At 34.1% G+C, this 14,513-nt stretch overlaps 1 protein-coding gene across 1 annotated transcript; it reads left to right on the forward strand.

The window, feature by feature from the left end:
- The first annotated feature begins 5,153 nt into the window (after positions 1-5,153).
- Positions 5,154-9,776, forward strand: rln3a (relaxin 3a). The gene is made up of 2 exons (XM_056450546.1): positions 5,154-5,518; positions 9,283-9,776. The coding sequence occupies exons 1-2, from the start codon at positions 5,353-5,355 to the stop codon at positions 9,573-9,575; spliced, it is 459 nt and encodes a 152-aa protein (XP_056306521.1). The 5' UTR covers positions 5,154-5,352; the 3' UTR covers positions 9,576-9,776.
- The last annotated feature ends 4,737 nt before the right edge of the window (positions 9,777-14,513 follow it).

Here is a 14,513-nt window from a genome sequence, read left to right on the forward strand (position 1 = left end):
CATCACTGGGAAACATCCATACACGCTCATTCACAAACACACACACACACACACACACACACACACACACACACACACACACACACACACACACACACACACACACACACACACACTACAGACAATTTAGTGGGGGAAACCGGAGCACCCGAAAGAAACCCACGTGATCACGGAGAGAACATGCAAACGCCACACAGAAATGCCAACTGATCCAGCCGAGGCTCAAACCAGCGACCTTCTTGCTCTGAGGCGCTTGTGCTACCCACTGCAATGGCAAAATTCTCAATTGTAATCTTTGGTTCTATCAGTTATTTAAAAAAAGACAAAATAGGATCATCTCAGAGGATTCAGCTATTTAAGAAAAGATACTGAGTGTCAAGTTTTTTCTGTTTTAAATCTTAAAGTTGTGTTGTTTAGGCATGGGACAATAACCGGTTTCAAGGTTTACCACGGTTTGGAAAAGTCAAGGTTTAAAAAAAAAACGCTAAAATAGTCTGTCACACCGTTCCTAAGGTATATGTAAGGGGCTTTTAAAATGTATTTTTATGTGTTGTAAAGAAATTAGTTTTTTTGAAATTAAGGAAGAAAGCAGAAGTCAATTATTTATTTTAACTATTTAGCCTGACATGTTTACTGCTAAAAAATATTCTAAATGTTTCCTAAAATAAAATATACTGTGTTCAGAGGGGAAATTTTATTTTTTTTTTCCCTGTTTTACCTGGGCATTTAAAAATAACTTATATTAGAGCAGTATTCACAATACAGTGATACTGTAAAACCGCAGTATTTTTATCCAACTGTCAGAAACATTTACCGGCCCATGCCTAGTTTTGTTTCGTTTAAGTGAATTAAATCAACAGAGAAAGAAATTCTAAATATTACAAACTGTATATTTTCTGAAACAAAATACAGATTTACACCATTTAACTTGCTCTTACTTAGTATATGATGATAGAAAAATAACTCACCTAAACATTTTTACTGTAATTTTTTTATATAACTTAGTAGTAGTATATCATTAATGATTTGCTTTTAATTCGTTTTTAAGCTATTAGATAATACAAGGCATGTTCAAGTCATTTGTATGAAGTTTGTGTACATTTTAAAAAGCTTAATGGCTTCTGAGAGAAAAAAAATGTTGTAAACGTCAAATGTGGTTAATGTCTGTGGAAATGTCACGCTGTTGTCGTTGTTATCATCGCATTCATTAAAAATGCATTATTCTGTTGTCATTTTGGAAATTGGCGACCTTTGTCCATGCGGTCACAAAGATTGCCTGTGTGCAATGGACTGTGTTATCACACTTTGAAAATGCCATGCTAGCTACATCTCTTTGTCTCTTAACCTCCACCCCTAGTCATCGCTACGTCTGGAAAAAAAGAAAAGAAAAATTATTAATATCGCTGAAATGAAGGTAGATGAAGGGTTTTGGTGAACTCAGGACACAGGTTTTAGAAAGGTGTGTTGTTACTTTCATAAGTGATCAGACTTTACCTGCATGATAAAACAAGTGTCTTTTTTTACTCATAGAAACTGTTTAACATTGCCATAGCAACCACCCCTTGGTAATTACAGCGCTACACCATAGTAACCAGTCCATACTGGTGAAACATCTTACTAGTACCAAAGACTATAGAATACACCAGACATGTCACTCGTATAGTTTTGAATGGGGAAAAGTGTAACTGTCAATATGGCGATTGAAGCCCTGCCTACTACAGGAGCCAATTATCGATCGCTGTAGACTGACGTTTCTCCATGGGAGAAGCTTGGACCTGACGTGTGCTTTTACAACAGGTTTGGTGGTCAACAAATGCACTGGAATCTCAACAAATACAAGAAATATACCCAATGAAGCTTGAAGGATGAACTTTTAAATGAATCAAATACACTTGGTTTTGTAATCTGTATGAAATAAACGCGATGTACAGTCCGTCCTGTCAAACGTACATTACATAACAACTACTCAAACACCCACAAACTTGTAAACAAAGAGTCACTGTCATTTCTGAAGGAGATTTATCATCAAGAACAAGTTGTGAAGTATTTCTGAAGACCAGTGTGATCTGACGAAGCATTATCCAGATGATGATAATATGTAACACGGCCATAAATGAGGTTGGTGTCATGATCTCATTCTATTCGAGTGCGCATTAACAACCTGAAAAAATGTAGATTTAGTTTGATTCGAACGTTTATAAATTAAATGTATGAGACAGTTATATTTTGATTTTATTGGTGATTCCAAAAATGTAATCGTAAGCTTGGCAAACAGTTTTGGAGAATTTGATGTTTCCCCATTCAGACAGAATGCCCGAGCGTACTGCCCGAGAGGCCTGTTAAAGATGGCCGCCAAGTAAAATGTCTTGCCTTAAAGGGACTTTGCTTGTACATTGTAAAATAAATAATACTGCCTTATATTTTTTAGTTGAATTAAATTAACTTTTCTAGTCATCTCAACTTACATCAACCAAACTGACAAAAAATATTTACAGTTAAAGTTTGTATAACTTTTTAAAAATATGTTGGAATCTGATTAGCATATTAAAATAAGTTAAAGTAGCATATAAATATATTTGTCATATATATATATATATATATATATATATATATATATATATATATATATATATATATATATATATATATATATTTTACAGTGTACTATTTCTAAATGTCTCAAAAGGTAATACCGCATTCAAGGTCTGCTAACAAAACAACGGCCATAGTTTGATTCCAATTCACAAAATGGCAGTAAATTATTTATAATTATTTATTAAAAATGAATAGATTTTTTTTTCCCAGAGATGAGTTGCAGCTGGAAGGGCATCCGCTGCGTAAAACATGTGCTGGATAAGTTGGCGATTCATTCCGCTGTGGCGAACCCAGATTAATAAAGGGACTAAGCCGAAAAGAAAATGAATGAATGAATAAATAAATAGATTTTCTCTAATTTACATTTAATCATAAATTTGTGTCATTTTTTTATTCATCCATTTTTTTCTTCAGCTTAGTCCCTTGTTTATCAGGGGTCGCTACAGCGGAGTGAACTGCCAACTATTCCAGCAATTGTTTTACACAGTGGATGTCATTCCAGCCGCAACCCAGTACTGGGAATCACCCAAACACTCACATTCTCACACACACACTCATACACTACGGCCAATTTAGTTCATTTAATTCACTTATATGCATGTGTTTGTACTGTGGGGGAAACCGGAGAACCTGACGGAAACCCACAAGAACATGGGGAGAACATGCAAACTCCACACAGAAATGCCAACTGGTCCAGCTGGGACTCGAACCAGCAACCTTCTTGCTGTGAGGCAACAGCTAACCACTGAGCCACCGTCATTTTTTCATTTGACATTTTTTATTAAATTAGTTATTAGTTAATGCAGTTCCTTCATAATCTCACAGGAAAAAATCTTTAAGTAATCAATAAAAAAAGAAATGCATTTCTTTTTATTAAAATTTTCTCTACATAATTTGAGACCACAGTTTATATAAAATAACCAGCACAGTTAGTCATTCTGCAAATATGATTAATCTGTTTAAACGGAGAAAGAGTAGAGAATGTGCTAACAACACCAAGGTCAAGGGTTCAAATCCCATCCACAAAATAGCTGTGTCATGGTATAGATATGTATAGAGACATCTGACATATGCCAATATATATCAATTACATACTGTATATGACAGTTAATGATTTAACACACACACACACATTTATTTATTTATTTATTTTTGTTTTTTAGGCAAATCCTTTTAGGTTTGCCTTCAATAGGCTTCTAGAAGACCAAAACAAAAGCATTTAAAGGGATATTTCACCTTTTAGGTATTTCTTTCTTCTGTTCAACACAAAACAAGATATTATGAAGAATTATAGAAGCCAGCAACCATTTACATCCATGATAGGAACAAAATATATTGGAAATCACTGTCTGCTGCTTTCCAGCATTCTTCAGAAAATATATTTTTTGTGTTCAACAGATGAAAGAAACTCAAACAGGTCTGAAACAAGTGAAGAGGGAGTAAATGAGATGGACAATCCCTTTAAATGTATTAACTGATAAACTATAGGATACAAGTGAACTAAAAAGTGTTGGGAAGTTGAACAAAGGTAATACTAAGAACACACAAACACAAAACAGGACATTTTTTCATAATTTGATTCGTCATTCATGATATCATTACAGTTTTTAAGTTACGTAGTTTAGAAAAGTACATTTGTATGACTTCAAATGAGTTAGTTTACACAACCACTGCATTTCCTTCACATAACCCAATTATGAAATCTCTGATGTAGTCATTTTTGGGTAAAGTTACTAAAAAAAGTAACTAAATGTGTTACTAAGTTATTTTTTAAGGAAAGTAATGTAAAAGTATCTGTTATGTTATGTTATGTTATGTTATGTTATGTTATGTTATTACATTACATTACATTACATTACATTACATTACATTGTATTCCTTTCTGGTCCACTTTATATCTACTTTTAAATTTAAAAGCTGCTAGAAAATGCACTTGCCACTTTATACGCACATCATTTGCACTTTTAGTATTGCATTGTTACTCCTTTTATAATTAATTATTGTTGCCATTTTATCTTTTTATCTCGTTTTTATTGTTGTTGTTTGAGATAAATAGGACTGCACTGAAGGGAAGGGCAAACGTAAAATTCGTTGTATTTTGTACAAAGAAAATAAAGATTCTGGTACTGTTACGTTATGAAATATTATGTTATTATGTTGTTATTTATTTATTTATTTATTTATTTATTTATTTATTAAGATTAAGAAAGGCTTTAGGTTATTTATATTACTTTTAAAAGTAACTTTACCCAACACTAATATTTAACGCAGAACATTTTCATACTCTTTGCACTTTTAAGTCAATATGGTGCAAGTTTGTCCTATTAAAAACAATGTTAACAAGAATCTAAAAGTCTGATTACTTGTTCAAAAATAAGCAATGTGACATATTTTAATCTAATGATTTGAAATCAGCACCAGATTGTTGCAAGTAAACTATCCAGCCTTGATGATAGATCAAATATGATTCATTCGTTTAAATAGAGAAAGAGTGCTTCATGTCACAGTACGCCTTTCATAATTACACAATCACCTTTTCCTGCCCGCGCTTTTGTTTCCAGAAAGGTCTCAGACTTTATCTCGCAGGGTTATCAGTGACTCCTGCGTCTGCTTGGGGAGCTTTGTGTGTCCCTTGTCTCTTTATAAGCAGGCATGGAGACCGGCAAAAAGCACAGAACTTCGCCATCCAACAGGCATCTGCTTCCCAAAGCAAAGGTAGACCATCAGGAAACCAGTGTGTGAGTATCTGCTGTCAGCATGATGTGGAAGACCTCGGCTCTCGTAGTGTGTCTGCTGCTGGCTGGAGTAAAGGCGCTGGACGCCGGGCCCTCGTATGGAGTCAAATTATGCGGCAGGGAGTTCATCCGTGCTGTCATCTTCACCTGCGGAGGATCCCGATGGAAACGCTCTTTAACAAACACAGGTTAGTTTTTATGAAACTATACACTGTGCAAAAATGCTGAGTTATACATAATTTGTGTTGGGTCAACATAATGGAATTGAATTGAGTTTACAAATTTAAGTGGATTGAATATAAAACAATTAAGTTGTTCCAAAAAAAATCAATAATTGTGTTGTTTCAGCTCATTTTAAATAAGTAGCTTAAACAAAAAAAGAGTAAATGTCATTTATTTAGTGTATCGGTGCAGGGAATGAGTTCACTTTCTATGGAACTTAAAGAGAATTTTAAAATACCCTTTTCCCTGATGTGCTTTATTAAAAATTGACTGCTGTTCAAATATCTAGATATATCTACTCATTCTTTGTTTCGGTTAGTTTTGCATAGTCTTTAATATAAAATACTGGGTTCCACACAATCAACTGGTGTTTGGGACAACATGAAGGAATTGAGTTAACTCATTTATTTTCACAAATTTAAGTGGATGGATTATAAAATAATTAAGTTGTCCTGTAGACAAAACATTAATTGTCTTGTTTCAGCTCATTTTAAATAAGTAGCTTGAACAAAGAAGAGTAAATGTAATTTTTTGAGTGTATCAGAGGGATGAGTTCACTATTTTTATAGAACTCATAAAATCTGTAAAGAGTTCAATGGAAATATCTAATTTTAAAATACTTTGTTCCTTGTATTAGAAATGGACTGCCGTTCAGATATTTGTCTAAATATATCTTCTTATTCTTTGTTTTGTTTAGTTTTGCATAGTCTTTAATATAAAATGCTTGGTTCTACACAATTTGTGTTTGGGACAACATGAAGGAATTGAGTTAACTCATTCGTTTTCACAAATTTAAGTAGATTAAATATAAAACAATTGAGTTGACACATAAAAAAATCTATAATTATGTTGCTTCAGCTCATTTTAAATAAGTAGCTTGAACGAAGAAGAGTAAATGTCATTTTTTGAGTGAAATAGGGCAGGGGATGAGTTCACTTGTTTATAGAACTCATAAAATCCCAGAGTTCAATGGAAATATCTCATTTTAAAATACTTTGTTCAATGAAAAACAAAAAAAGATATCGCAAAAAAATGGCTCGAGGTTCTTTGCCGACCTTTCCCCTCTCTCTGCTCCCAACTATGTCCTGTCAATTTTCTGCACTATTCTATCCATTAAAAATATATATATATATATTATATATAAGAAAATATGTGCATAAGCTACATTAGAAATTATATTTAAGGAATAAATAAAAAAAGCTATGTGATTTCAATTTAATAGATTATTCACATGACAAAAATATAGCCTTTATGTCACAAGTGGGGCACAATGGAATGGAACAGCATTAACAGACAATCCAGTGAACTGTCTATCCTGCACAACATCTCAAATCTTGATTTAGTTATTCTAAAAAGTCTTAACCAAAGTCTGTCATCACAGTGGTTTAATATTGTTATCTTTAGAACTGTTTTGAGGGGTTGCGCTCCCAAACAGCATCTAGCACCTTTTAAAGCCTGCATTCATCGCATTTCGTCTTCATTGGTCTTCATCTTCTGAGGTGCAAGTTATTTATTATGTAGGAAAAAATGGCCACAATCTCTTCTCCTACCAAACCAAAATTTTAGTTTTTGATATTTGGTGCCAGTTTATCAGGAAGTGATGATTTTATTCTCTTTGACTGATTGGGTGGAAGTTGTGCATAATTCACAAATGTCTTTTTGCAATATTCCAGTTTTGTGCACATGTTAATTCACATCTTTGAATTTAAACATAGCTAGTGTCATATATACATTCATTACGATATTAAATCTCTCCAAGTTGTCATGACAGAACTTTCAAAATGACTTTTGAATTGCAGTGCATACGATTCATGTATTTAACCCAACTTTGGCTCACATAGAGTTGAAGTCAGAATTATTAGCACCAACTCCTCCCCCCCCCCACCCCGGTTATTGTTGCACCCATTTCTTTTTAACGGAGAGAATAGTTTTTCAACACATTTCTAAACATAATAGTTTTAACAGCTCATTTCTAATAACTGAATTCTTTCGTCTTTGCCATGATGACAGTAAATAATATTTCACTAGATATCTTTCAAGACACTTCTATACAGTTTTAAGTGACATTTAAAGGTTAACTAGGCAGGTTAGGGTAATTAGGCAAGTTATTGTATAATGATGGTTTGTTCTGTAGACGATCAAAAAATATAGCTTAAAGAGGGTAATAATTTTGACCTTAAAATGGTTTTTAAAAAAACTGCTTTGATTCTTGCTGAAATAAAACAAATAAGACTTTCTCTAGAAGAAAAAATATTATCAGACATACTGTGAAAATTTCCTTGCTCTGTTAAACATCCTTTGGGAAATATTTAAAAAAAGAAAAAAAAATCTAATAATTCTGACTTCAACTGTATGTTGAAACAAGCCAACATTTTTGGAGTCTACCATCCAATATGTAGAGATCCATAGTTTGTCTTTCCAGTGAGCACCATGATGTAAAAGTTAGATAAAATGGATAATGACATCAAAAAACGTAAAAAAATGCATATCAATTTGATGTCAAAACCTTAATGTCTATTTGACATCCACACATTGATGCCCTTTTTGACCACCAAAATAACCACACAAAATATTTTGATATAAGAAAAGTTTTATTAAAAGCTTCAATTCCAAATTTATACTGGATTTTGTATCTCTACAATGCATGTAACTGACGTCAAAATGACATCAAATTGATATTGACATCAAAAAATATGTCAAACATACCTATAGATTTGATGTCAAAACCTCGTTGTCCATTTGACATCCACACATTGGTGCCTTTTTTGACCACCAATAACGACACAATTATATAAAATGAGAAAAGTTTTATTAAAAGATTTAATTCCAAATTAACAATGGATTTTGTCTCTCAACAATGCATGTAAACGATCAAAATGGCATCAAATTGATATCAAAAATGCGTATCGACTTGGTCAAAACTTTGACGTCTATTTTACATCCATACATTGATGTACCTTTTTACCACCAAAATAACGACACAATAATATTATAATAAGAAAAGTTTTATTAAAATATTAAATTCCGATTTTCTATCTCTACAATGCATGTAAATGACGTCAAAATGACATCAAACTGATATTGACATGAAAAAACATGTCAATAATGCATATTGATTTGGTCAAAACCTTGAAGTCTATTTGACATCCACACATTGATGCCTTTTTCACCATCAAAATAACAACACAAAAACCTTATAATATAAGAAACGTTTAATTAAAAGCTTCAATTCCAAATTTATACTGGATTTTGTATCTCTACAATGCATGTAATCTACGTCTAAATGACATCAAATTGATGTTGACATCAAAAAACATGTCAAACATACCTATAGATTTGATGTCAAAACCTTGATGTCCATTTGACATCCACACATTGATGCCTTTTTCACCATGAAAATAACGACACAAAAACATTATAATATAAGAAACGTTTAATTAAAAGCTTCAATTCCAAATTTATACTGGATTTTGTATCCCTACAGTACAATGCATATAATCTACGTCAAAATGACATCAAATAGACATCTTAAACTGGCATTAAAAAACACATCAAAAATCGATTACAAGATAATCCTGTGACATTTGATGCCATATTATTTGACGCCGATGTCAATTTGATGTTGTTTTGACATCAAATCGATTTGCATTTTTGACGTCATTTAGACATCAAGGTGCCGGCTGCATGGGTTACAACTCTTACAATAATCCTCATCTCTTGTGTTGCACAGATGAAATCCTGGACTTGTTCAACTCATATGACAGTAATGCCGCAGACGGCTCTGTCCTGTTTGGCTCAGCATCCTCCTCTTCCCAGCACGCCACTGACTCAAATCTCCCATCAATAGGACAAGGTGAACAGGACGGCGGCGTGTTCAGCAGGCCTGCTCGCTCTCTCATTTCAGAGGAGGTGCTTGAGGCACTGCGGAGCGTGGATAGAAAGGGACGGGATGTGGTGGTGGGACTGTCCAACGCCTGCTGCAAATGGGGCTGCAGTAAAGGAGAAATCAGCTCCCTGTGCTGAGACCAACCTTCTCTATGGCATGAGTGAATAAATGAGTGTGCGTGTCTTTACTTCTTCCTGCATTGAATTGTAAATCTCATTGAGTTCTGATGTTGCATTTAACTTCAGATGTTATTTTATAATGCTTGGTGTTTTATTGTATTCATTTTTTTGTGTTCAATTCAGTGTGTGAATCCTCCTAGAGTACATTTCATTCTTGAATAAAGGTGATTATTTGCATTACTTGTTAAGGAATCAGTCTGTGCTGTAATGTAAACAAACATCTGGGCTTATATCTCTAATTATTTTAAGGATTTAAAAACAAAATTATTAAAGTGGAAGGAAAGTGCTGCTAAATGGAAATTTTTTCCCCACACATTATTAAATATAATAGTTTCAGTGGTGGAAAAGTACTGAAAATTCATACCAAAGTAAAAGTATTACTTGCCCAAAAATGTAGTGCAAGTAAAAGTTAATTCATTCATTTTCTTTTCGGCTTAGTCCCTTTATTAATCTGGGGTCGCCACAGCGGAATGAACCGCCAACTTATCTAGCATTTGTTTTATGCAGCGGATGCCCTTCCAGCTGCAACCCATCACTGGGAAACACATACACACTTATTCACACTTATACACTACGGACAATTTAGCTTACCCAATTCACCTGTACCGCATGTCTTTGGACTGTGGGGGAAACCGGAGCACCCAGAGGAAACCCACGCGAACGCAGGGAGAACATGCAAACTCCACACAGAAACGCCAACTTACCCAGCGGAGGCAAGTAAAAGTATCTGTTGTAAATATTATTCAAAGTATAAGTAAAAAGTAGCCCTTTTAAAAGTACTACTGAGTATTACGCTGTAAAAAGCTGATGCGTTTACATGTAATTTGTGGATGTGTGTGTAAACGTACCATTCTGTAGTGCATTTAGTGATTTTTTTAAGGCCATTTCGGTCATCATACAGTTAAACCACCAACCTGATTTCACTATGTTCCTAGATAAACATCTATCTTGATCCTGAAACAACATTTCAATCAGCCAATTAGAATTAACGGATATGTTTACCATTTATGTTTAGTTTTAGGCTTATGCACTTCTACATGAGTGCTATCCAACTATTATTCCCCTCTGATTTCGGGAATAATTTACAGTTATGGTTGGGTTTAGGGGTGGGAATTAGGTATGGATGACATTTTCGAACAAAAATTGTTCCAGGATTGCATCGTACTTGGCAAAATCATGACATGCTACAGTAAACATCCGTCATCTTCTCAACAGTGACATCAGTCTAAACAGACTATGGGTCATGTGTAAAGATTTTGCACATCTTCTTGGATACTTTCAATAGTTCCAAACAGTTAGCCGGATTTTTGAATAGCCCATGTTTTGAGGTAGTTCAGTATGATGCAATTTACTTTCTATGTGATTGGACAGGAATCACAGGACTGCAGGTTGAAGGAAAGTAATGGAGTAAAAGTACCGATACAGCAATAAAAACGTACTCAAGGGAAAGTAAAAGTACACTTTTTTATAAAAACTACTCAATTAGAGTAATTACTAGTAATTTTACTAGATGCTATAGTATTTAACCTAAAATGCTATTTAATAGCACTAAAACTAGATTAATTAGGCTAGGCAAGTCATTGAACAACAGTTGTTTGTTATGTAGCCAATCAAAAAATGACCCTAAATAATACTTCAAAAATGTATTGACTCCAGCCAAACCTAAATAAATGAGTTTCTCAAGAAAAACAGAAATACTGTGACATTTTCCTTGCTCCATTAAACATCACTTACTATTTTTCAAATACAGTCATTCATTCATTTTTCCTTGGCTTAGTCCCTTTATTTATCAGGGTTCGCCACAGCAGAATGAACTGCCAACTTATCTAGCATGTTTTACACAGCAGATGCCCTTCCAGGTGCAACACAGTACTGGGAAACATCCATAGACACTCATTCACACTCACACACCCTGGCCAATTGAGTTTATTCAATTCACCTGTAGACCATTTCAATGTGTTCATGTCAGTGGCCCATGAACATTTCCTGCTTATTGTTAAACTATTTCATAACCGTAACAAGAGGCAATTTAATTATAACTTAATGTTATAACATCATTTATCATTATGTGGCATTATGTATCAAAAATGTAAAACAGGAAATACGTTGGACCATCGTTTTTGTTTGCATCTCTCAAAATGGTGTATACCGCATGTCTTTAGACTGTGGGGGAAAACGAAGCACCCGGAGGAAACCCACACCAACAGAGGGAGGACATGCAAACTCCACACAGAAATGCCAACTGACCCTGGGACTTGAACCAGCGACCTTCTTGCTGTGAGGTGACAATGCTAAACACTGAGCCACCTTGTGTATTTCATAGGAATGCTAATAATTTACCTTCAGCTGTTTAAGGAAGATCAATTGCAAGGCAACACATTAGAGGCAAAACTGTTTTGTCTGTCACAGTATTTTCTAGAAAGCTAAAAAAAAAGTCAAGTGATAAAATATATCAAAATCCCCTCTGCAAAAACTTTTACTCTAACAGTTCAACGGAAAGAAACAATTAGTTTAAATCTGATCTTTATCAAAAGTTAATATCTGTTTGGGAAATGTATGCAAATTACATATTAGAATGACTACTTTACTAGTGAATACTAAACACTATACTAGTACTGATATCTGTTAGTAATAATTTTTACTGTTAGTAATAATTAAAAAAAAAGTTTTTACTTGCATTGATACTATAATTAATCATCATCATCATCATTCAAGCACAAAATTCTCTTTGAAACATTCTGACATTTCGGATATGTCAAAGATCAGAATGAAATGATCTTTTAATGTTTTACTTAATCATTTATATTGGATTTTATAAATTGTATTGTTTACTAGCAAGTCTCTCCATCCTCTTTCGACAGGCCCATAGCCTGTCGAAAGAGAGGGGGGATATTCTGACTGCTATGCCATCATAAATATTGAAAATAACCCATTGAAAAAGGCTTTAAGACCAAGCCAAATCCTCTGTTGGCTGTAGCTTCAGTGTGACTTCAGCTAATCAGTTTTTGTCCAATGCTAACAGATTTCATGAGTCCATTATCCAGCTGTGCAAGGAAACACACGATCTGACAAAAGAGAAGTCATCTTTTGCTACTGTATTGTTTTTAAGTAGAGAAAACATTTTACAAGTAACTTTTATTTTAAATATTAAACCTTATTCCCCGAAACAAAAAAGACAAGTAAAAAGGTGTGAAGCACCAAAAACAGACCACATTAAAATGAATTTGTATATTTTTTTTGGCTATTGTTGTTATCCTTGAATTTTCAAATTCACTTTTTTACAAGAGAGGTTAGAAAAATTGTGAAGCTCTACATTATTTATGATTATTATGTTTACATTTTTTTTTCCAATTGGACAAATTTTGACTTTAACAGATTCCTAATGATAGGATGTAACAAATTAGGATTTTAAAGATCAGTATTTTTTAATATTCCGTTATTCTAAATCTCTAGGAATCATTTTTGATATATTAAAAAGTGTGGTAATGATGACCATCCGACAAGCTAATCCAGCTAAAAATTGTTCTTAAAATGTCTCAAAAATGCAGTATTTAAACCTCATAACTGAACAGAAAATGAGGCGTATAACTGCAAAAGGGTCCACTTTTTGTGAAAAAAGAACCACCCCTTTAATCCTTGACCAGGCCGTATCCTGAGCAGCTACTGTGGTGGTCATGGAGGAGTGGAGAACATGAGACTGATTCCTGTAACGCTCCAGGGACAGACGAGTCTTCGCTGAGGCCAGCTTCCAGCCTCCGCCGCTGAGACTGCAGCTCTGCACAAGGCGTTTGGCCAGCAGAGAAATTAAAATGGTCGTGCCCAACTGAGCCTGGTTTCTCTTAAGGTTTTTTTTCTTCACTTTCGCCAATTAGTGAATTTTTTTTTCCCCTTCCCGCTGTCGCCACTGGCTTGCATGGTTTGGGATCTGTAGAGCTGCGCATCGTTGGATTTGCTCTTCAATATTTGGACTCTCAGTAGTGATTTTTAAACCACACTGAACTGAGCTCAACTGAACTGAACTTAAACACTACAAACTGAACTACACTGTTCCAATTTACTATGACCTTTTATGTGAAGCTGCTTTGACACAATCTACATTGTAAAAGCGCCATACAAATAAAGGTGAATTTATTTTGAAAAATGTAACCATGCTGGCTACAGGCCTGTTTGATGCATGGATAAAAGAAGTGTTTACTTGCATTAAATTGGAAAAAATGAGACTATCACTTACTAGTTCTTTAAAGACCTTTGACAAGTCATGGCAACCCTTTTTAGATTATCTGCATTTTTGTCTTTTCATTTTCATGGTATTTTTCCATTTTTTTAATTTGTTGTTTATTTTTACTGTAATTTATTTATGCATTATTATTTTTTTACTTATGCTTATTTCGTTTTTTCAAGTTAGAGGCTGTTTATTTGGTGTTTATTTGGGGTAGTGTTCGCAACAACATGAAAGGATCATTTTAAAATAAATGTTGTAATTGATATTCCATGTAAAAAAAACGTATTAAAAGAAATTTGAAATAAATTGTATTGTAATACAGTTGTTATAATCATTCATTATCTCTTGAACACTTTTTAACCGTAGCCTACCACAAATGTTATCTCCGACTTAAACTGTTGTAAATCTCGAATACTTTAGAGCACATATTTGTCTTGTTTTTAAAAAAATACATTTGTCGGGCGTCACGGTGGCGCAGTGGGTAGCATGATTGCCTCAGAGCAAGCAGGTCACTGATTCGAGTCAGTTGGCATTACTGTGTGGAGTTTGTATGTTCTCCTTATGTTCGTGTAGGTTTCCTCAGGGTGCTTCGGTTTCTCCCACAGTCCAAAGACATGCGCCATAGGTGAATTTGCTAAACTAAATTGGCCGTATGTATGTGTGTGAATGAGTGC

Source organism: Danio aesculapii, chromosome 3, assembly GCF_903798145.1.
Source record: "Danio aesculapii chromosome 3, fDanAes4.1, whole genome shotgun sequence".
NCBI classification, from domain to species: domain Eukaryota; kingdom Metazoa; phylum Chordata; class Actinopteri; order Cypriniformes; family Danionidae; genus Danio; species Danio aesculapii.